Below are 24,780 nucleotides of genomic sequence, written 5' to 3'. Positions count from 1 at the left end.
CTAGTATATATCACTCAATCACATATATCCATCCCTGCTGTTATGGCTGAAATAGATCACTTTGTTACATGGTAAAATTTTAAAATCAATGCAGCGAAGTCTGAGGCCCTCGATGTCTCCCTCCCTAAATCCATATAGGATTCCATCCAGTCCAACTTTCCCTTTGCCTGGCCCTCACAGGGTATCAAATACTTAGGAATTCCTATTCATAGAGACCTCTCCCATCTATGTTATCTTAATTTTGGGCCCTTTATTGAACAATTCCATACAGACCACGGTTGGCAAGTTGGAACTGTGAGATTCACTACGTGCACCACTGGTATTTTGTGGAAAAGCACATGTAAGATTCTGCAACAGTCTCTGCTGATACTCCTGCATGCGTGCATCCCTTTCTATGGCAGGAATAATTTCTGCAAATTTACTTTTGTACCGGGGATCTAACAGTGTGGCAACCCAGTAGTCAGGATTATTTCTAATTCTCACAATTCGAGGGTCATGTTGCAGGTAGTGCAGCAAGAAGGCACTCATGTGTGTTGCGCATCCAGGAGCACCAAGTCCCTGTTGTGTTGGTGGCGAGGTAACAATCATGCTTCCTTCCTCTGTCCTCTCCCCCCAACCTCGCACAACAGAAATGTGATCAAGGTCTCCCTCATCTGATGAGTCTTCCATCAGTTCGTCCTCCACTTCTTCCTGGGCTCCTGCACCTTCCTCACTAGTTTGGCTGCTACCATGCGCCCTGGTAAAATCATCTCCCCCACCCTCACATGCCTGCCGCCCTGGTGCTGCCGACCGTCTGGACCTTGCAGATGTTAGCCCTTCCGCATACAACTCCTCCTCCTCTACTTCCTCCACCTCCTCTTGTGCCACCACCTGACTCCGAATTCTGTTTAACATGTGCTCCAGCATGTAAATCACCGGAATAGTCATGCTGATAATGGCATCGTCAGCACTAAACATCTTCGTCGCCATTTCAAAACTGTGCAGAAGGGTGCATAGGTCCCTGATCTGAGACCACTCCTCCAGCGTGATTTGCCCCACCTCTGAATCTCGTTGGCCCAGGCTATACGTCAGAACGTATTGCACCAGGGCTTGTCGGTGCTGCCACAGTCGCTGCAACATGTGCAGAGTTGAATTCCACCGGGTAGGCACATCGCATTTTAGCCGGTGAAGTGGCAGGCCCAACGACTTCTGTAGAGATGTAAGTCGCTGAGCTGCGGGATGCGAACGGCGGAAGTGAGCACACAGCGACCGTGCCCTCTGCAGAAGGCCATCTAGTCTGGGATAGTGGGCTAAAAATTGCTGGACAACCAGGTTCAACACGTGAGCCATACAAGGCACGTGTGTGACATTGCCCCGGCGAAGGGCCGCACCCAGGTTTGCAGCATTGTCGCACACGGCCTTCCCTGGTTTCAGGTCCAGTGGAGACAACCATTCATGAAATTGGTTCTCCAGAGCTGACCACAACTCCTCAGCTGTGTGACTCACATTTCCCAGACATTTCAATGTAAAAACCGCCTGATGACGTTGAGCCCTACTGCCAGCATAGTAAGGAGGTGTGCAGGATCCCTTCTGCGCAGTTAGAAAGCTTGTGGCATGACCAGACAGGCTTTGGGTGCAGGTGGAAGACCGAGAGGAGGTTGAGGAGGCAGAAGCAGTGGAGGAAAAATGACATAAAGAGGATTGACGCACAACTCGTGGGGACGGCAAGACTTGGACAGCAGCCCCTTGTCCTGCTGTCACCATAGTTACCCAGTGCCCAGTCAGCGACATGTAACGCCCCTGTCCATGCCTACTCGTCCAAGTGTCTGTGGTGAAATGCACCCTGTCACACACAGAGTTTCTCAAAGAAGCGGTGATGTTGTGTGCGACATGCTGGTGGAGCGCAGGCACACCTTTCTTTGAGAAGTAGTGCCGACTGGGCATCTGGTACTGGGGCACTGCGACGGACATAAGGTCTCGAAAATCCTCTGTGTCCACCAGGCGGAAAGGCAGCATTTCTGTAGCCAAGAGCTTGCAGATGGTGAAATTCAACCTCTTAGCTTTCTCATGGCTAGGAGGAAATGGTCTTTTACTTGTCCACATCTGAGGGACCGAGGGCTGGCTATTGTGCTTAGACGGGGTTGATAAGGGTGTCCCCGGCAAACTGCCGGTCTGTGAGGAAGATGCAGGCGGACATGTTAGGTTGCCTTGATCCAAAGGTGGTGCTATCGATGTCGGACAGCGCTCAAGACCAGCTGGTGTTACCACCTCCAAAGAAAATGATGACCTGCCAATCACGCTGGCTGTTGCGGGTAAAGAGGTGGCAGGTCTGCGCCCCAAAACAGGTGTGACTGCTGTCCCCCCAGTCACAGAGGATGAAGAGGCCGCGGATGCACAAGATATGGCAGACGGTGGTTGGCCCGGCCGGCTAGACCGCATTGTAGCACACTGAGCTTCCCACTGCAACTTATGCTTCATGTCCATGTGCCGGTTCATGCATGAAGTACTCAAACTATGTATTTTTTGGCCTCTACTTAGCTTTTGCTGACAAATGTTACAGATAACACGAGTTGGGTCATCTTTATCGATCTGAAAAAATGCCCAGACTATGCAAGGCTTAGCACCCATGCGACCTGAAGAGCCACCACGACTTGTGGTGAGAGGCAGAGTTGTGTTTGAGGATGCAGTTGTTGACGTGCTTCCAGTACTACGTCTCTGTCCAGGAAGGCGCAACCTGACCTCGTCGTCACTAGCATCTTCCTCCACCTCCTCTGCTGACCTCATCTCTTGGCTGACTGTGGGTTGACAGTAAGTGGGATCTCCGACCTCATCATCATCACCCTGTGCGTTATCACACCCGTCGTCCTCAGAGCCAACCTGTTCCTGCCCTGACAAAAAACTAAAGTTGTCGCTCCAATCAGGTATTTGAGTCTTATCATCGTCTTCCTCATTGTCTCCACCAACAGGAGTTACAGTTTGGGAATGAGGGTCTACATTATGGTCAGAACCTTCTGCGTCTGGTCCTGGATCCGACTCATAAAGATTCTGGGCATCAGTGCAGATCATTTCCTCGTCTGGATTCACAGAAGCGCTGGAGTCGACCTCTGATTCCCAGGCTATAGTATGAGTAAACAGCTCTGCAGACTCAACCATCTGTTCTACCTCATACTCAGACGGGCAGCTGGAGATTTGGGAGCTGTGAGGAAGCAAGTGCGATTTGGGTGACACCTTTGAGGACTGGAGTATTTGTGATGTTGAAGTTGATGTGGAGGAGAGCCCACTTAAAGGAGCACTTGATATCCGTTGAAGCACCTGCTGTTTTTGTGCCTCATCTGGAATTTGTAGCGATTGGCGTGGCCGTAAGAAAGGGATCTTATCACATTGTCCGCTAAAAGAAGTAGACATTTTAGTTTGGCTGGAAGATGGTCTTTCTTCTGCACCTACCCCACGGACACAACCTTTTTTCCCCTTCCCAACACGCCTATTCCCCTTTCCGCCAGCAGCAGGCCTTTTTCCACTCATTTTGGTGGTTAACTAATTCACAACTCTGGAGTTGTTTGCACAAAAAAACAATGGATGGTAACCGAGCAGAGCTGAGTGGCCAAACTGTGGTATTAGGCCAAAACTATTGGCTGGGTTAGATGCAGAAAAAAATTATTTTTAATTTGCAACCTGATGGAGGTCAGTATAGATGGACTAATAGACCAAGTCCCACACACCGCTAGAAGCCCAAATATTTTTTCAGAGCTAGATGCAGAAAATTTTTTTATTCAATTTGCAACCTGATGTAGGTCAGTATAGATGGACTAATAGACCAAGTCCCACAGACTGCTAGAAGCCCAAATATTTTTTCAGAGCTAGATGCAGAAAAAAATTATTTTGAATTTGCAACCTGATGGAGGTCAGTATAGATGGACTAATAGACCAAGTCCCACACACCGCTAGAAGCCCAAATATTTTTTCAGAGCTAGATGCAGAAAAAAATTATTTTTAATTTGCAACCTGATGGAGGTCAGTATAGATGGACTAATAGACCAAGTCCCACACACCGCTAGAAGCCCAAATATTTTTTCAGAGCTAGATGCAGAAAAAAATTATATTCAATTTGCAACCTGCTGGAGGTCAGTATAGAAGGACTAATAGAACAAGTCCCACACACTGCTAGAAGCCCAAATATTTTTTCAGAGCTAAATGAAGAAAAAAATTATTTTTAATTTGCAACCTGATGGAGGTCAGTATAGATGGACTAATAGACCAAGTCCCACACACTGCTAGAAGCCCAAATATTTTTTCAGAGCTAGATGCAGAAAAAAATTATTTTTAATTTGCAACCTGATGGAGGTCAGTATAGATGGACTAATAGACCAAGTCCCACACACCGCTAGAAGCCCAAATATTTTTTCAGAGCTAGATGCAGAAAAAAATTATTTTTAATTTGCAACCTGATGGAGGTCAGTATAGATGGACTAATAGACCAAGTCCCACACACCGCTAGAAGCCCAAATATTTTTTCAGAGCTAGATGCAGAAAAAAATTATATTCAATTTGCAACCTGCTGGAGGTCAGTATAGAAGGACTAATAGAACAAGTCCCACACACTGCTAGAAGCCCAAATATTTTTTCAGAGCTAAATGAAGAAAAAAATTATTTTTAATTTGCAACCTGATGGAGGTCAGTATAGATGGACTAATAGACCAAGTCCCACACACTGCTAGAAGCCCAAATATTTTTTCAGAGCTAGATGCAGAAAAAAATTATTTTTAATTTGCAACCTGATGGAGGTCAGTATAGATGGACTAATAGACCAAGTCCCACACACCGCTAGAAGCCCAAATATTTTTTCAGAGCTAGATGCAGAAAAAAATTATTTTTAATTTGCAACCTGATGGAGGTCAGTATAGATGGACTAATAGACCAAGTCCCACACACCGCTAGAAGCCCAAATATTTTTTCAGAGCTAGATGCAGAAAAAAATTATATTCAATTTGCAACCTGCTGGAGGTCAGTATAGAAGGACTAATAGAACAAGTCCCACACACTGCTAGAAGCCCAAATATTTTTTCAGAGCTAAATGAAGAAAAAAATTATTTTTAATTTGCAACCTGATGGAGGTCAGTATAGATGGACTAATAGACCAAGTCCCACACACTGCTAGAAGCCCAAATATTTTTTCAGAGCTAGATGCAGAAAAAAATTATTTTTAATTTGCAACCTGATGGAGGTCAGTATAGATGGACTAATAGACCAAGTCCCACACACCGCTAGAAGCCCAAATATTTTTTCAGAGCTAGATGCAGAAATTTTTTTTATTCAATTTGCAACCTGATGGAGGTCAGTATAGATGGACTAATAGACCAAGTCCCACACACTGCTAGAAGCCCAAATATTTTTTCAGAGCTAGATGCAGAAAAAAAATATTTTTAATTTGCAACCTGATGGAGGTCAGTATAGATGGACTAATAGACCAAGTCCCACACACTGCTAGAAGCCCAAATATTTTTTCAGAGCTAGATGCAGAAAAAAATTATTTTTAATTTGCAACCTGATGGAGGTCAGTATAGATGGACTAATAGAACAAGTCCCACACGCTGCTAGAAGCCCAAATATTTTTTCAGAGATAAATGAAGAAAAAAATTATTTTTAATTTGCAACCTGATGGAGGTCAGTATAGATGGACTAATAGACCAAGTCCCACACACTGCTAGAAGCCCAAATATTTTTTCAGAGCTAGATGCAGAAAAAAATTATTTTTAATTTGCAACCTGATGGAGGTCAGTATAGATGGACTAATAGACCAAGTCCCACACACTGCTAGAAGCCCAAATATTTTTTCAGAGCTAGATGCAGAAAAAAATTATATTCAATTTGCAACCTGCTGGAGGTCAGTATAGAAGGACTAATAGAACAAGTCCCACACACTGCTAGAAGCCCAAATATTTTTCAGAGCTAAATGAAGAAAAAAATTATTTTTAATTTGCAACCTGATGGAGGTCAGTATAGATGGACTAATAGACCAAGTCCCACACACTGCTAGAAGCCCAAATATTTTTTCAGAGCTAGATGCAGAAAAAAATTATATTCAGTTTGCAACCTGATGGAGGTCAGTATAGATGGACTAATAGAATGATGCTATGCCCAAAAGATTTTACTTCACTAGGTGCAGTAAAAAAATTGGTATTCTATACACAGGTGGTATATCTTGCAACACAGATAGGCTACTCCACTGACTAACACACTCTGCAATAGGCCAAAAAGGATTAGCTTTGCTAGATTCAGCCAAATGCTGTGAAAAAAACTTGCACAGCACTGGCACAGACCTGCCTGGCAAAAACTGATAGGAACTGATGTAAACTAGTCCTGAAAAGGACTCCAATTACAATTAGTCTTTACTCCCACAATCTATCTATTTAAGAGCACAGACCTGCCTGATAAAAGTCGTAGGAAATGCTGTAACCTAGTCCTTAAAAGGACTGCAATCACAACTATTCCCTACTCCCAAGCTATCTGTATATTTGTGCGAAAATTGGCTTGAAATTAACAAGGTATAGCGCACACAGCAACAGCGGTGCCGTCTAACACGCAGCTGCAGCAGTGAGAAAATGGTGGCGACAGGGAAAATGGCTGGGTCTTATAGGGCAAGGACATGTGACATACACTGCCAATGACACATGCCCTTGCTTGTGTGAAAAAAAGCACTTCGCTCCGTGTGTGCACTGCTGATAGGCTGACAGATTGCACCTCCCCACTGCAAATGCGGGAAAGAGAAAAAAAAATGGAGATCTTCATTGTTCCTGCAGAGATCCATCCCCTGCCCCTCCCCCCACCCCGCTGTACACTCAAACTGCGTATTAACATTAATTTTCATCATTACTGAGAAAAAATCCAGTTATGATTTTGGTGCACGAACAGTTATCGAACATAACCTCGAACAGCCGAATTTTTCTCAAATTGTTCGTGTTCGCCGACCGGCTCGAACACCGCCCAAAACAGCTCGAATTTGAGATTGGCGAACAGTTCGAGTAGAACAACGCTCATCTCTAGCAATAACCCATCGCACATTAAAAATCCGTTTACCACTACCACTTACAAAATCTGGTCTCAACCTCATATTAGGGGATGCTGCTTCCCTTTTCCCTCTCCCCTTTACACATACAAAATGCCACCCACCATAGCTCTTTAAGTAACTCTACAGTACTGCTACATGATTTATTGGAAAAAGGTTTCATTCCCTCCAAGGAAGAGTTGAGAAAATTGCTAAATATTACTTCACTAAATTCACTTCATATTCATAAATTCACTTTTCTTTTCAAATCCTTAGCTAACGACCCTGACTCAAAAATACATTTAACACATTTTGAAACCCGATTAGTCCTGAGAAAGCCACAGAAGAAAATTGTGGCAACATTATATAAATATATATATATATATTTTTTACACATGCCAAATAAACTGCCTTTCCAGTCCAGATGGGAGTTAGACCTAAATAACTCTTTCTCACCCTCTCAAATAGACAAAATCCTCCTTGCCCTGAAATTTTCCTCAAAATGTATACGAATGGAAGAAAATGGTTATAAGATTCTTTCAAGGTGGCATGTTACGCCTGTTAGACTTCATAACTTTAACAAAGAATTCAGCTCTGATTGCTGGAGATGTTCCTCAAATGTTGATATCTATTATATGTGGTGGACTTGCCAAAACATCAAGCCATACTGGAGGTAATACGCATCATAAACCAAATCTTTAAAATACAATTAACCGCGACTCCAGAAATTTGCCTTTTTATATCTTTTTCCAAACCAAATTATAAAAAAAATAGGCTAATTCTTCCTAGACACCTTTTAGCCTCTGCCAGAATCTCGATTCCTACTCTGTGGAAATCCAAAACCCCACTACTATCTCTCTCTGGAAGTTAAAGGTGGAACAAATTTCTAGGCTTGAAGAACTTTCAAGCTGGGAGTTGAGGAAACATCTGCGCTTCACAGAAATTTCTTCCCCCTGGCGGCTTGCACAAACCTAACCTTTTGACATTTCTAGTATTGGACTAATGATAAAGAACTACACTGGATATCCTTTTGTTCTCCAGATCTTATTCTGTATACCTTGTACCTGATTCTCAATATAATTGCCCCCCTCCTCCCTGAATTACTTCCTTCCTTTTCCATCCTTTCATGTGCCTCTCTCACCCTGTCCGGTGATGTCTTCAGGTTTTCAGTTCTTAACTTACTTATTGGCACGTTCTATTGTCTTGATGCCTAATAACCTGCATTCACCTGTTTAGAACTTCTGTTGCATCCTTTACAAAACTCTTAAGCATATGTGCCCACGATCAGGAAATGCTGCAGCTTTGAAGCTGAGTGTTTATGCAGTGGCAAACCCGCAGCGTCCAGACGTTACAGCATAGTGGATGGGATTTCTAGAAATGCCATGTCCACTATGCATACATCTGAGGCTGCGGATCACCCGCAGAAACTGACATGTGGCGTGTCTTTCAGGACCGCGGGCTGTCAATTTCTCTTGCGGGTCCGCATGTGGACTTTTCCCATCAATGAGGAATGTCCACACGTGAAAAAAATAAATAAAAAATTGCGGTCGCTCATTTGCATAAAGAGGGTGCAAGTGGTGCGGATATTCTGTAGTGTTGGGGCTGCAGCGGCTCCTCATCATGGGCACATACCTTAATAAAAAGAAGAAGTTTAAAAGAATGTCTTGGTACATTTGTCCATTCATCCTTCAATTCATCCTTTAATCCTTCAAGTTTGCCAGTGCTGTATGCTGAAAAACAGCCCCACACCATGATGATGTTCCTACCTCCAAACTTCATTGTTGGTATGATGTTTTGGGGTGATATGCGGTGCCTTTTGGCCTCCAAACATGGTGTGTATTATGGCATCCAAAGAGTTAAATTTTGGTATCACCTGACCAGTCTATATTCTTCCAGTATTTCATAGGCTTGTCTAAATGTTGTTGAGCAAACTTTAAACATGCTTGATCATGTTTTTTGATCAGCAATGAAGTCTTGTGTAGTGAGTGTGCATACCAGCCAAAGAAGTTGAGTGCATTACTCATTGTTTTCTTCGAAACAACTGCACCTGTTGATTCCAGGTCTTTTTGTAGCTCTCCACATGTGGTCCTGGGATCTTGGACAACTCTTCTGATAGTACTTTTCACTCCTCTGTCTGAAATCTTGTGAAGGGCACCTGGTCATGGCAAGTTTATGGTGAAACTATGTTCTTTCCACTTCCGGATTTAGGCTTAGTGCCCACGATGCAGAAATGAAGCAGAAATTTTCCTGAGCATTTCTGCATCTCCTTGGCAGAAAAACGCATGCGGTTTTTACATGCGTTTTTGATGCGTTTTTTATGTGTATTTGCTATATGTTTTTCCAATGCATTGTATAGGCAAATATGCATGCAGAAACGCACAAGATTTGGTCATGTCCTGGTTTTCCTGCGAGTAAAATCCGTGCAGAAAAAATCCTGACCATGTGCACAGAACTTGCAGAATGTCATAGGAAGTCATGGGATAAGGTATGCAATGCGTTTGTGGAGCGTTTCCATGCTGCAAATCCACACCAAAAACGCATCGTGGGCACACAGCCTAAGGCTCCAACAGTGCTCACTAGAGCCTCCAGTAGTTTAGAAATTCTTCTGTAACAAATGCCATCAGAATGTTTTGCAACAATAAGGTTGCGAAGGTCTTGAGATATATCATGATGGATAAAACCAGTGAGCTATTTCTTGTGTGGCACCTTTTATAGGCCATCAGTTGAACTAGCTGATATTTTTCACTAAGTGGCAGGACTGCTTTCTAATTACTGATTTCAGCTGGTGTCATGACTTTCCATCAAATGCCATCAGAATGTTTTGCAACAATAAGGTTGCGAAGGTCTTGAGATATCTCATGATGGATAAAACCAGTGAGCTATTTCTTGTGTGGCACCTTTTATAGGCCATCAGTTGAACTAGCTGATATTTTTCACTAAGTGGCAGGACTGCTTTCTAATTACTGATTTCAGCTGGTGTCATGACTTTCCATGGCTTTTTGAACCTCTCTTTCCTCAGGTGTGCAATACTTTTTTCCTGTGTCATTTCTCATTATTACACATAATTTATGGACACATATGGTTTGATTTGTTTGCCTGTGTAGATTGAATGGGTTCTTATCGACATCCGGTGAGAATTTCATGTCAATAACTTGTTGTTATTGTTGTGCAATACTTATTTTACTCATTGAGAGATTATATATATACACTGCTCAAAAAAATAAAGGGAACACTCAAATAACACTTCCTAGATCTGAATGAATGAAATATTCTCATTGAAAACTTTGTTCTGTATAAAGTTGAATGTGCTGACAACAAAATCACACAAAAATCATCAATGGAAATCAAATTTATTAACCAATGGAGGCCTGGATTTGGAGTCACCCCCAAAATTAAAGTGGAAAAACACACTACAGGCTGATCCAACTTTGATGTAATGTCCTTAAAACAAGTCAAAATGAGGCTCAGTATTGTGTGTGGCCTCCACGTGCCTGTATGACCTCCCTACAACGCCTTGGCATGCTCCTGATGGGGTTGCGGATGGTCTCGTGTGGGATCTCCTCCCAGACCCAGACTAAAGCATCCGCCAACTCCTGGACAGTCTGTGGTGCAACGTGACGTTGGTGGATGGAGCGAGACATGATGTCCCAGATGTGCTCAATCGGATTCAGGTCTGGGGAACGGGCGGGCCAGTCCATAGCTTCAATGCCTTCATCTTGCAGGAACTGCTGACACACTCCAGCCACATGAGGTCTGGCATTGTCCTGCATTAGGAGGAACCCAGGGCCAACCGCACCAGCATATGGTCTCACAAGGGGTCTGAGGATCTCATCTCGGTACCTAATGGCAGTCAAGCTACCTCTGGCGAGCACATGGAGGGCTGTGCGGCCCTCCAAAGAAATGCCACTCCACACCATTACTGACCCACTGCCAAACCGGTCATGCTGAACGATGTTGCAGGCAGCAGATCGCTTTCCACGGCGTCTCCAGACTCTGTCACGTCTGTCACATGTGCTCAGTGTGAACCTGCTTTCATCTGTGAAGAGCACAGGGCACCAGTGGCGACTTTGCCAATCCTGGTGTTCTGTGGCAAATGCCAAGCGTCTTGCACAGTATTGGGCTGTGAGCACAACCCCCATCTGTCGACGTCGTACCCTCATACCACCCTCATGGAGTCGGTTTCTAACCATTTGTGCAGCCACATGCACATTTGTGGCCTGCTGGAGGTCATTTTGCAGGGCTCTGGCAGTGCTCCTCCTGTTCCTCCTTGCACAAAGGCGGAGGTAGCAGTCCTGCTGCTGGGTTGTTACCCTCCTACGGCCCCTGCTACGTCTCCTGGTGTACTGGCCTGTCTCCTGGTAGCGCCTCCAGCCTATGGACACTACGCTGACAGACACAGCAACCCTTCTTGCCACAGCTCGCATTGATGTGCCATCCTTGATGAGCTACCTGAGCAACTTCTGTGGGTTGTAGAGTCCGTCTCATGCTACCACGAGTGTGAAAGCACAACCAACATTCAAAAGTGACCAAAACATCAGCCAGAAAGCATTGGTACTGAGATGTGGTCTGTGGTCCCCACCTGCAGAACCACTCCTTTATTGAGGGTGTCTTGATAATTGCCAATAATTTCCATCTATTGTCTATTCCATTTGCACAACAGCATGCAAAATTGATTGTCAATCAGTGTTGCTTCCTAAGTGGACAGTTTGATTTCACATTAGTTTGATTTACTTGGAGTTATATTCTGTTGTTTAAGTGTTCCCTTTATTTTTTTGAGCAGTGTATATACAGTACAAACCAAAAGTTTGGGCACACCTTCTCATTTAAAGATTTTTCTGTATTTTCATGACTTTGAAAATTGTACATTCACACTGAAGGCATCAAAACTATGAATTAACACATGTGGAATTATATACTTAACAGAAAAGTGTGAAACAACTGAAAATATGTCTTATATTCTAGGTTCTTCAAAGTAGCCACCTTTTGCTTTGATGACTGCTTTGCACACTCTTGGCATTCTCTTGATGAGCTTCAAGAGGTAGTCACCGGTAGTGTTGAGCCACCCCCGTAGTGTTCGAGTTCGGTTCGGTTCGTCGAACACCCGTGTGTTCGCCGAACTGTTCGTCGAACTGTTCGTCGAACACCTTCGAACACCGTTAAAACCAATGGCAGGCAAACAGAAACACATAGAAAACACCTTCAAAGGTGTCCAAAAGCTGACAAACTGCTCAGAAGACACAACTAACACATGGAAAAGTGACAAGTACATATAGTCATGCGAAAAGAAAAGAGGTGGAGGAGTAAAAGGAGGGGGAGACACAGATATAGGCATGTCATGCCCTTCTAAAATCCAAAAAGTGAGAAGCCGAGACGGCCAGTCCGCTCCTGCCCGTGCCACCTCCGTGTCGCCGGGTTTGTGCCAGAGCCGCAGTGAACCCTGACGGCCAGCCCCCCTCTCCCAATACTGGTGCCTGTCCGCTGGTGGGTCGAGAGAGCCCCCCTGTGGTGGAGGCAGCTCTAAGCTTTTTAATTTAAATTGTCCCTCTAATTTGAATGAATACACTTTAAATCCATTTACAAGGATCTATTGGAGGGCAAGTCTCATGCCAGCAGCCGCGTAATTCCAGCTCCAGTAGCGTCCACTAAAGCTGCTGCAGTTAAAAAGCTTTTATAAGGATCGAGCTCGGCTGTCCACCGCAAGGCATCCTAGTGCCAGTCCCAGCCCCTATGCCTTGGGGTGCCTCCTGATGCTCTTCACTAAGTATCCCGTGGTCCCGAAGCATTTCCTTTGAAAAAATTAAGTGTCCAAACTACAGGTGGTGTAGCTTGCTTAACAGCCGGGATAATCCGCTGACTAGCAGACACTGCTACTAGGCACAAAGTATTTCCTGGGCTAGATGCAGTTAAAAATTTGTAAGTAGATACTCTCGTTGGATGCTGAGAAAGCATTCCATAGAGTCTCCTGGCACGCCATATATGATTCTCTTAAAAAGCTTGGGGTAGGGGTCTAGGGGACCCTTTTATAGCCAAAATCACGGCCCTGTATCACAATACGTCACCTAGGCTGAAGATAAATGGAACTGTAGCACCGAGGGCTCGGTTGCTACAGACGTATTGCACCTCACCCAGAGGTGTGATATCTCACTCTCAGATAAGGATGGAGTGTGGATCAGGACCCGACACCTGCATGCATTACACCACATTGCCGTGGGGCAGGGCGACCAATATGCCCCTGAGATGGGCACGACAGTCCCTGTCCCTGGCTGGAGTGGGGGGAGGGAACACTGAGGAAGGGGAACCCTGCAGTGCAGGAGCAGGGAGGAAGCAGTTCCTGGGTGCATTGAGAAGGGAGTATAAAAGGTGGGCACCATCTTAGTTCAGTGCAGAGAAGTCTGAGCAGAAGTGGCAGGGAGCAGGGGCTCTGCATGAGCTCTGCTCCGGAGGCGGGCCTAGTAACAGAGGCCCAGGCCTGCAAGAGGGAGAAGGAAGGAAGAGGAGCGGAGAAGGCTCCAGGAACGAGGAATGAAGGGATCCCAGGGGTGCGGACGGGCGAGTCGCCACCGCACGCCCGAATCCACCTGCGTGGAGGGGTCAGGCCAAAGGGGGAGACCGGTCCCCGAACTAGTGGAGGCAGGAAACGACCCTCAGCTAGAAACCGGAGGCTCTGACATTTTATGTGGCGCAGCCCCTTGCTCCACCCGCTAGGAAGGCACCACATAGGGTCAGGGAAACTGGCGCCAAGTTTACCAAGAGGAGGCCCGAGGCAGCCGGACAGAAGTGTTGGTAAGAAAGGCCAGACAAAGGACACACAAAGGGGGTCCTGTGAAGCGCTCCAAAGTTATCTGGGAGTTGTCTGAGCCCCTCACCTGGTGAGCACAGTACGACGTGGGCAGCCGTTACCTGCAGACGTGGTCTGGATAATAAGAACTGTGAGTAAAGGCCCTGAACTGCATCACTGACTCCGTGTCGTTACTGCTGCTGCCCTGCACCATCACCCCCATCCTCCGCATACACTGCCCTGAGGCTATACTCCTCCCGTGGGGAGTTATGCTACGCTCTGCTGCACCCACAACACCAGCCTTAGCGGTCTGCCCTGTAGCGGCGGTTCACTCTGACCGCAATCCACGGGTGGCGTAGTCGGACATTTAAACATCAAAACCACATAAATAGTTCCGCCACTGGTTTGACCGCCCTGAGCCACGGAACCGGATCGCCGCCACGAAGACTACAACCACCAGCATCCACCAAAAAGGGTCCGGCTCCGGGTGTCCCAAGGCCCAGGGGGTGCGTCAGAACATTTTCATCACCTTTCACAATCACCAATGGGACAAGGCAGGGATGTCCTCTGTCCCCTCTCTTATACATCCTAGTGACGGAGCACCTGCTCTCATCAATTCGCCATAACCCCAATATTAGGTGGATTGAGGTGGGAGGCACCGAGTACAAGTGCTCTCTATTTGCTGATGATGTCCTAGTATATATCACTCAATCACATATATCCATCCCTGCTGTTATGGCTGAAATAGATCACTTTGTTACATGGTAAAATTTTAAAATCAATGCAGCGAAGTCTGAGGCCCTCGATGTCTCCCTCCCTAAATCCATATAGGATTCCATCCAGTCCAACTTTCCCTTTGCCTGGCCCTCACAGGGTATCAAATACTTAGGAATTACTATTCATAGAGACCTCTCCCATCTATGTTATCTTAATTTTGGGCCCTTTATTGAACAATTCCATACAGACCACGGTTGGCAAGTTGGAACTGTGAGATTCACTACGTGCACCACTGGTATTTTGTGGAAAAGCACATGTAAGATTCTGCAACAGTCTCTGCTGATACTCCTGCATGCGTGCATCCCTTTCTATGGCAGGAATAATTTCTGCAAATTTACTTTTGTACCGGGGATCTAACAGTGTGGCAACCCAGTAGTCAGGATTATTTCTAATTCTCACAATTCGAGGGTCATGTTGCAGGTAGTGCAGCAAGAAGGCACTCATGTGTGTTGCGCATCCAGGAGCACCAAGTCCCTGTTGTGTTGGTGGCGAGGTAACAATCATGCTTCCTTCCTCTGTCCTCTCCCCCCAACCTCGCACAACAGAAATGTGATCAAGGTCTCCCTCATCTGATGAGTCTTCCATCAGTTCGTCCTCCACTTCTTCCTGGGCTCCTGCACCTTCCTCACTAGTTTGGCTGCTACCATGCGCCCTGGTAAAATCATCTCCCCCACCCTCACATGCCTGCCGCCCTGGTGCTGCCGACCGTCTGGACCTTGCAGATGTTAGCCCTTCCGCATACAACTCCTCCTCCTCTACTTCCTCCACCTCCTCTTGTGCCACCACCTGACTCCGAATTCTGTTTAACATGTGCTCCAGCATGTAAATCACCGGAATAGTCATGCTGATAATGGCATCGTCAGCACTAAACATCTTCGTCGCCATTTCAAAACTGTGCAGAAGGGTGCACAGGTCCCTGATCTGAGACCACTCCTCCAGCGTGATTTGCCCCACCTCTGAATCTCGTTGGCCCAGGCTATACGTCAGAACGTATTGCACCAGGGCTTGTCGGTGCTGCCACAGTCGCTGCAACATGTGCAGAGTTGAATTCCACCGGGTAGGCACATCGCATTTTAGCCGGTGAAGTGGCAGGCCCAACGACTTCTGTAGAGATGTAAGTCGCTGAGCTGCGGGATGCGAACGGCGGAAGTGAGCACACAGCGACCGTGCCCTCTGCAGAAGGCCATCTAGTCTGGGATAGTGGGCTAAAAATTGCTGGACAACCAGGTTCAACACGTGAGCCATACAAGGCACGTGTGTGACATTGCCCCGGCGAAGGGCCGCACCCAGGTTTGCAGCATTGTCGCACACGGCCTTCCCTGGTTTCAGGTCCAGTGGAGACAACCATTCATGAAATTGGTTCTCCAGAGCTGACCACAACTCCTCAGCTGTGTGACTCACATTTCCCAGACATTTCAATGTAAAAACCGCCTGATGACGTTGAGCCCTACTGCCAGCATAGTAAGGAGGTGTGCAGGATCCCTTCTGCGCAGTTAGAAAGCTTGTGGCATGACCAGACAGGCTTTGGGTGCAGGTGGAAGACCGAGAGGAGGTTGAGGAGGCAGAAGCAGTGGAGGAAAAATGACAAAGAGGATTGACGCACAACTCGTGGGGACGGCAAGACTTGGACAGCAGCCCCTTGTCCTGCTGTCACCATAGTTACCCAGTGCCCAGTCAGCGACATGTAACGCCCCTGTCCATGCCTACTCGTCCAAGTGTCTGTGGTGAAATGCACCGTCACACACAGAGTTTCTCAAAGAAGCGGTGATGTTGTGTGCGACATGCTGGTGGAGCGCAGGCACACCTTTCTTTGAGAAGTAGTGCCGACTGGGCATCTGGTACTGGGGCACTGCGACGGACATAAGGTCTCGAAAATCCTCTGTGTCCACCAGGCGGAAAGGCAGCATTTCTGTAGCCAAGAGCTTGCAGATGGTGAAATTCAACCTCTTAGCTTTCTCATGGCTAGGAGGAAATGGTCTTTTACTTGTCCACATCTGAGGGACCGAGGGCTGGCTATTGTGCTTAGACGGGGTTGATAAGGGTGTCCCCGGCAAACTGCCGGTCTGTGAGGAAGATGCAGGCGGACATGTTAGGTTGCCTTGATCCAAAGGTGGTGCTATCGATGTCGGACAGCGCTCAAGACCAGCTGGTGTTACCACCTCCAAAGAAAATGATGACCTGCCAATCACGCTGGCTGTTGCGGGTAAAGAGGTAGCAGGTCTGCGCCCCAAAACAGGTGTGACTGCTGTCCCCCCAGTCACAGAGGATGAAGAGGCCGCGGATGCACAAGATATGGCAGACAGTGGTTGGCCCGGCCGGCTAGACCGCATTGTAGCACACTGAGCTTCCCACTGCAACTTATGCTTCATGTCCATGTGCCGGTTCATGCATGAAGTACTCAAACTATGTATTTTTTGGCCTCTACTTAGCTTTTGCTGACAAATGTTACAGATAACACGAGTTGGGTCATCTTTATCGATCTGAAAAAATGCCCAGGCTATGCAAGGCTTAGCACCCATGCGACCTGAAGAGCCACCACGACTTGTGGTGAGAGGCAGAGTTGTGTTTGAGGATGCAGTTGTTGACGTGCTTCCAGTACTACGTCTCTGTCCAGGAAGGCGCAACCTGACCTCGTCGTCACTAGCATCTTCCTCCACCTCCTCTGCTGACCTCATCTCTTGGCTGACTGTGGGTTGACAGTAAGTGGGATCTCCGACCTCATCATCATCACCCTGTGCATTATCACACCCGTCGTCCTCAGAGCCAACCTGTTCCTGCCCTGACAAAAAACTAAAGTTGTCGCTCCAATCAGGTATTTGAGTCTTATCATCGTCTTCCTCATTGTCTCCACCAACAGGGGTTACAGTTTGGGAATGAGGGTCTACATTATGGTCAGAACCTTCTGCGTCTGGTCCTGGATCCGACTCATAAAGATTCTGGGCATCAGTGCAGATCATTTCCTCGTCTGGATTCACAGAAGCGCTGGAGTCGACCTCTGATTCCCAGGCTATAGTATGAGTAAACAGCTCTGCAGACTCAACCATCTGTTCTACCTCATACTCAGACGGGCAGCTGGAGATTTGGGAGCTGTGAGGAAGCAAGTGCGATTTGGGTGACACCTTTGAGGACTGGAGTATTTGTGATGTTGAAGTTGATGTGGAGGAGAGCCCACTTAAAGGAGCACTTGATATCCGTTGAAGCACCTGCTGTTTTTGTGCCTCATCTGGAATTTGTAGCGATTGGCGTGGCCGTAAGAAAGGGATCTTATCACATTGTCCGCTAAAAGAAGTAGACATTTTAGTTTGGCTGGAAGATGGTCTTTCTTCTGCACCTACCCCACGGACACAACCTTTTTTCCCCTTCCCAACACGCCTATTCCCCTTTCCACCAGCAGCAGGCCTTTTTCCACTAATTTTGGTGGTTAACTAATTCACAACTCTGGAGTTGTTTGCACAAAAAAACAATGGATGGTAACCGAGCAGAGCTGAGTGGCCAAACTGTGGTATTAGGCCAAAACTATTGGCTGGGTTAGATGCAGAAAAAAATTATTTTTAATTTGCAACCTGATGGAGGTCAGTATAGATGGACTAATAGACCAAGTCCCACACACCGCTAGAAGCCCAAATATTTTTTCAGAGCTAGATGCAGAAATTTTTTTTATTCAATTTGCAACCTGATGGAGGTCAGTATAGATGGACTAATAGACCAAGTCCCACACACTGCTAGAAGCCCAAATATTTTTTCAGAGCTAGATGCAGAAAAAAATTATTTTTAATTTGCAACCTGATGGAGGTCAGTATAGATGGACTAATAGACCAAGTCCCACACACCGCTAGAAGCCCAAATATTTTTTCAGAGCTAGATGCAGAAAAAAATTATTTTTAATTTGCAACCTGATGGAGGTCAGTATAGATGGACTAATAGACCAAGTCCCACACACCGCTAGAAGCCCAAATATTTTTTCAGAGCTAGATGCAGAAAAAAATTATATTCAATTTGCAACCTGCTGGAGGTCAGTATAGAAGGACTAATAGAACAAGTCCCACACACTGCTAGAAGCCCAAATATTTTTTCAGAGCTAAATGAAGAAAAAAATTATTTTTAATTTGCAACCTGATGGAGGTCAGTATAGATGGACTAATAGACCAAGTCCCACACACTGCTAGAAGCCCAAATATTTTTTCAGAGCTAGATGCAGAAAAAAATTATTTTTAATTTGCAACCTGATGGAGGTCAGTATAGATGGACTAATAGACCAAGTCCCACACACCGCTAGAAGCCCAAATATTTTTTCAGAGCTAGATGCAGAAAAAAATTATTTTTAATTTGCAACCTGATGGAGGTCAGTATAGATGGACTAATAGACCAAGTCCCACACACCGCTAGAAGCCCAAATATTTTTTCAGAGCTAGATGCAGAAAAAAATTATATTCAATTTGCAACCTGCTGGAGGTCAGTATAGAAGGACTAATAGAACAAGTCCCACACACTGCTAGAAGCCCAAATATTTTTTCAGAGCTAAATGAAGAAAAAAATTATTTTTAATTTGCAACCTGATGGAGGTCAGTATAGATGGACTAATAGACCAAGTCCCACACACTGCTAGAAGCCCAAATATTTTTTCAGAGCTAGATGCAGAAAAAAATTATATTCAGTTTGCAACCTGATGGAGGTCAGTATAGATGGACTAATAGAATGATGCTATGCCCAAAAGATTTTACTTCACTAGGTGCAGTAAAAAAATTGGTATTCTATACACAGGTGGTATATCTTGCAACACAGATAGGCTACTCCACTGACTAACACACTCTGCAATAGGCCAAAAAGGATTAGCTTTGCTAGATTCAGCCAAATGCTGTGAAAAAAACTTGCACAGCACTGGCACAGACCTGCCTGGCAAAAACTGATAGGAACTGATGTAACCTAGTCCTGAAAAGGACTCCAATTACAATTAGTCTTTACTCCCACAATCTATCTATTTAAGAGCACAGACCCGCCTGATAAAAGTCGTAGGAAATGCTGTAACCTAGTCCTTAAAAGGACTGCAATCACAACTATTCCCTACTCCCAAGCTATCTGTATATTTGTGCGAAAATTGGCTTGAAATTAACAAGGTATAGCGCACACAGCAACAGCGGTGCCGTCTAACACGCAGCTGCAGCAGTGAGAAAATGGTGGCGACGGGGAAAATGGCTTGGTCTTATAGAGCAAGGACATGTGACATACACTGCCAATCACACATGCCCTTGCTTGTGTGAAAAAAAGCACTTCGCTCCGTGTGTGCGCTGCTGATAGGCTGACAGATTGCACCTCCCCACTGCAAATGCGGGAAAGAGAAAAAAAAATGGAGATCTTCATTGTTCCTGCAGAGATCCATCCCCTGCCCCTCCCCCCGCCCCGCTGTACACTCAAACTGCGTATTAACATTAATTTTCATCATTACTGAGAAAAAATCCAGTTATGATTTTGGTGCACGAACAGTTATCGAACATAACCTCGAACAGCCGAATTTTTCTCAAATTGTTCGTGTTCGCCGACCGGCTCGAACACCGCCCAAAACAGCTCGAATTTGAGATTGGCGAACAGTTCGAGTAGAACAACGCTCATCTCTAGTCACCGGAAATGGTTTTCACTTCACAGGTGTGCCCTGTCAGGTTTAATAAGTGGGATTTCTTGCCTTATAAATGGGGTTGGGACCATCAGTTGTGTTGTGCAGAAGTCAGGTGGATACACAGCTGATAGTCCTACTGAATAGACTTAGAATTTGCATTATGGCAAGAAAAAAGCAGCTAAGCAAAGAAAAACGAGTGGCCATCATTACTTTAAGAAATGAAGGTCAGTCAGTCCGAAAAATTGGGCAAACTTTGAAAGTGTCCCCATGTACAGTTGCAAAAACCATCAAGCGCTACAAAGAAACTGGCTCACATGAGGACCGCCCTAGGAAAGGAAGACCAAGAGTCACCTCTGCTTCTGAGGATAAGTTTATCCGAGTCACCAGCCTCAGAAATCTCAGGTTAACAGCAGCTCAGATTAGAGACCAGGTCAATGCCACACAGAGTTCTAGCAGCAGACACATCTCTTCAACAACTGTTAAGAGGAGACTTTGTGCAGCAGGCCTTCATGGTAAAATAGCTGCTAGGAAACCACTGCTAAGGACAGGCAACAAGCAGAAGAGACTTGTTTGGGCTAAAGAACACAAGGAATGGACATTACATCAGTGGAAATCTGTGCTTTGGTCTGATGAGTAGAAATTTGAGATCTTTGGTTCCAACCACCGTGTCTTTGTGCGACGCAGAAAAGGTGAACGGATGGACTCTACATGCCTGGTTCCCACCGTGAAGCATGGAGGAGGAGGTGTGATGGTGTGGGGGTGCTTTGCTGGTGACACTGTTGGGGATTTATTCAAAATTTAAGGCATACTGAACCAGCATGGCTACCACAGCATCTTGCAGCGGCATGCTATTCCATCCGGTTTGTGTTTAGTTGGACCATCATTTATTTTTCAACAGGACAATGACTCCAAACACACCTCCAGGAGGAGAGTGATGGGGTGCTACGCCAGATGACCTGGCCTCCACAGTCACCAGACCTGAACCCAATCAAGATGGTTTGGGGTGAGCTGGACCGCAGAGTGAAGGCAAAAGGGCCAACAAGTACTAAGCATCTCTGGGAACTCCTTCAAGATTGTTGGAAGTCCATTTCCGGTGACTACCTCTTGAAGCTCATCAAGAGAATGCCAAGAGTGTGCACAGCAGTCATCAAAGTAAAAGGTGGCTACTTTGAAGAACCTAGAATATAAGACCTATTTTCAGTTGTTTCACACTTTTTTGTTAAGTATATAATTCCACATGTGTTAATTCATAGTTTTGATGCCTTCAGTGTGAATGTACAATTTTCATAGTCATGAAAATACAGAAAAATCTTTAAATGAGAAGGTGTGTCCAAACTTTTGGTCTGTACTGTATATATATATCAATATCATTCAAACATACTGTATAAGCCTGTTTTTTCCTCAATGTGTATATATGTAAATACACACATATAACCTTCATTATATGAAATGACTATATTAAATGATAATACTTTCATACAAACCTGAAATATAACAGTTTTCCTTTAACATATCTGCAATTGCAGCTCCCCCTTCTCCTTCGAGACAGTTATCACTGAGGTTTAAATTCACAATTGAAGTGTTGGTCACCAAAGAAAGGGCAATTGCTTTAGAACCCTGGAATAACACAGCAGATTATTTTATTGTTATCTTTTCACATTAAACTAACAAACTAAAACAATAGTATTTGATGCCCGCGCACTAGCCTTACAACTTAGCATTTTCATTAATAGTTCATACCTGTGCACCGAGCCCGTGATGTCTCATTATCAGCTCTGAGTCCCCCATATGACGTATGAAGAATGAAACTGGAACTACACCAAATAGCTGGCAGGCTGATAGATATCTTGCTTTACCAGAGGGATCATACGAATGTTTGACTTCTGCAGATGTAAATTATGTTAATTTAAATGGGTATATAATGATGATTCATTATTAAAGAGTAACTAAACTCTGATTATGATTTTTCATATTTGGCAGGAACTGCAAATCAATGGAGATCCAGATCCTGAGAACCCCACAAATCTCTGAGAAGACCCCTGAAAAGTACACAACTCCTGTCTGAGCACAAACGCAGAGTGCAGTGGAGTTTCAATAGGCTACAAAGCCAACGCTTTCTATTGAATCCAAACTCCAATCTGTCTGTACGCTGTGCGCTCCTGTCTGCTGAGCCTAGCGCTCCTGTCTGCTGTGCTGTGCACTTGTCTGCAGTTATTCTGTCTGCAGTTTTTGAGGATCTTAAATGTAAATACACAAATGAAACAAGATAAATCTATCATTCTAAAAAAATTTGTAACAAAAATAAAAGATGCTTAGGGCTCACTCACACTTGTGTATAACATGGCCAAGTGCTATGCGATGTTTTATCAGATCGCACTCGGCCCAATGTTTTACTATGGGTAAGTGCAAATCTGCAATTTTTTTCTCATGCCATAATCAGATCACACGCATCCATACAAGTCTATAGGTGCGTGTGAAACATCAGACTGCACTCGGATGATAACCGAATGCACTCCAATGTAAACGCACACAATGGAGAAGATGGAGAAATCTTGTGCTCCATCTTCTCTGCACCTGTGCTCGCATGAGAGAATCGGATAACAGTAAGAGGACACTCAGCTCAAACTCTGACAGAGTTTGAGCTGAGTGTCATTAGCATAATCGGCCTGATTCTCTCGCATAAGAGAATATAGAGCAGTGTGAGCGTACCCTTAAAGTGAGAATACAACAGGTCTCTGTGGTTTTCAGTCTGGGAACATAGGTCCTGATTCATTATGACTGGCATTCTACACGCAAGTCCTAATGAATGGGGCTGAATTAGTGAGATGTGCATAATACATTAAGATGAGCACACCACTTAATGAATTAGGTGCATCTTACAAGTGCCATGTGCCTCCTTTGGAGATGTACTTGAGTCAGGGACTGGAGTATATTTCTGATGAAAGTTACACCACAAAGGTGGTGTAAATTTTCAAGTTTTTGATGGGCGAGCGTACCCCCTACCCTCTCATGCTTCGCCATATTGGCATAGCTGTCTGGAACTGGTGAGAAAACATCAAAAGTTCTGAGTTGAGCAAAAATATTGAGACTTATTATGGTGTTTTATGTCAAAATTCTGGTTTAAACACTGTAATGAATGGGCCCCTTAATGTTCCTTCTCTTGTACATGAATGATGAGGTGTAGTACATAATAGTATTTTACTTCACAAAATGCAGATGCTTTCGTTACTTTGATGACCCAATTGCAGATCTAACCCCAAAAATGCATTACTTTAATCTTTTAAAACGCTGTGTCAATAATTCAGTAAATTTGAGTCGCGAAGTTCATGGAACTACATAATTATACATGGCACAACTAAACAATAGGATGCATGCTCTAATTTCCTATAGTCTCCATTATAATTCCATCCCTTACTACAGATCAGACAATGATTACTGACCCAGATGTAGAATTGGACTGAAACACTTGTTATTATTGGATGCTAACACCACCTGCTTTTACTTGGATTTGCTTGGGAAAAGAGATCATCCCACGTTTTGGCATTTGTGCATCCACGTGGTAAGTAAGCTTGATGCGGTCTTATCATCACTGCTATTAATAACTTGTGTTTTGTCTATGAATGTACATGAGATACGTACCTGAAATAAAAAGTACCTATCATTTCATTCCAATATGAAATGAATGCATAGGTTTGTAGCTTTGATGTTCCTTATTGTGTCCCGACTGGATTTGGAGCACACACCTGCACCTGCTTTATTTTCATGCAGAGAGCCCCTAAGCTGTTGCACAGTTAAGCCCCCCACACACATTAAATAGCTGTTGGCTGACAGCTATCTCTCCTGACTTCTCAATACACAAGAACTCCTGTGTTCTCTGTGAGAAAGCAGCTGCCAGATATCTTAGAGAACAAAAGAATTGGCAGTCTGAAATTGGACATGCAGCATCATTATCTCCCTGAAATCATCTATCAAGAGAAAGTCGGGGGTCCCCCACACATGAGACTGTTGGTTGAGCCTGAGAATATTGGCAGTTTCACCCAACGTTGGCCTAATGGCAGCATACGCCTTTCAAATCCCACTCAGCTGCGAATAGTTTGTATGTTCTCCCCGTGTCTGCACAAGTTTCCTTGGGGTTCTCCGGTTTCCTCCCACACCTCAAAGACATACTGATAGGGAATTTAGATTGTGAACCTCAATGGTGACAGTGATGACATATGTAAAATGCTGTGGAATGGCGCTATATAATCAAGTAAAATAAATTAATAAATGTCTATGTGGCCTTTAGAAATCATTCACTCCGTTTCGGTGGGAGATTACATGACCTAAGCAGTCTGCCAGGACTATATATGATTATTGATTTGTCTTTTCTGCTTGACCGTTGGTTTCAGGGTGGTAGGCAGAGAAAAATGAGAAGTCAATCCCCAGTTTACTACAAAAGGCACTCCAGAATTTGGAGATAAATTGCACTCCCCTATCAGACACGTTAAGAGGAATTCCATGCAATCTCACAACATGAAAAATAATCAACCTGGAGAGTGTCTCAGCATTACGTAACCCTGACAAAGGAACAAAATGAGCCCGTTTACTGAATCA

General features: G+C 44.9%; 1 protein-coding gene across 6 annotated transcripts in view; it reads right to left on the bottom strand.

The window, feature by feature from the left end:
* LRRC74B (leucine rich repeat containing 74B) overlaps positions 1-24,780 on the bottom strand; it is a 137,194-nt gene that overhangs the window by 101,681 nt on the left and 10,733 nt on the right. For 5 of the 6 annotated variants that reach the window (XM_073673247.1, XM_073673260.1, XM_073673267.1 and 2 more), the window contains exons 3-4: positions 21,928-22,070; positions 21,672-21,804 (exon numbers count right to left, since the gene is read on the bottom strand). The exons of the other annotated variant lie outside the window; for it this stretch is intronic. In XM_073673247.1, the coding sequence (XP_073529348.1) occupies positions 21,672-21,804; positions 21,928-22,070 (276 nt within the window). The remainder of the gene's footprint in view (positions 1-21,671; positions 21,805-21,927; positions 22,071-24,780) is intronic. 6 annotated transcript variants of the gene reach the window in all.

This window comes from Phyllobates terribilis, unplaced genomic scaffold (assembly GCF_046119375.1).
Source record: "Phyllobates terribilis strain yellow unplaced genomic scaffold, ASM4611937v1 Scaffold_1__5_contigs__length_1240528914, whole genome shotgun sequence".
Lineage (NCBI taxonomy): Eukaryota > Metazoa > Chordata > Amphibia > Anura > Dendrobatidae > Phyllobates > Phyllobates terribilis.
This window is presented reverse-complemented; position numbering and strand designations above follow the sequence as displayed.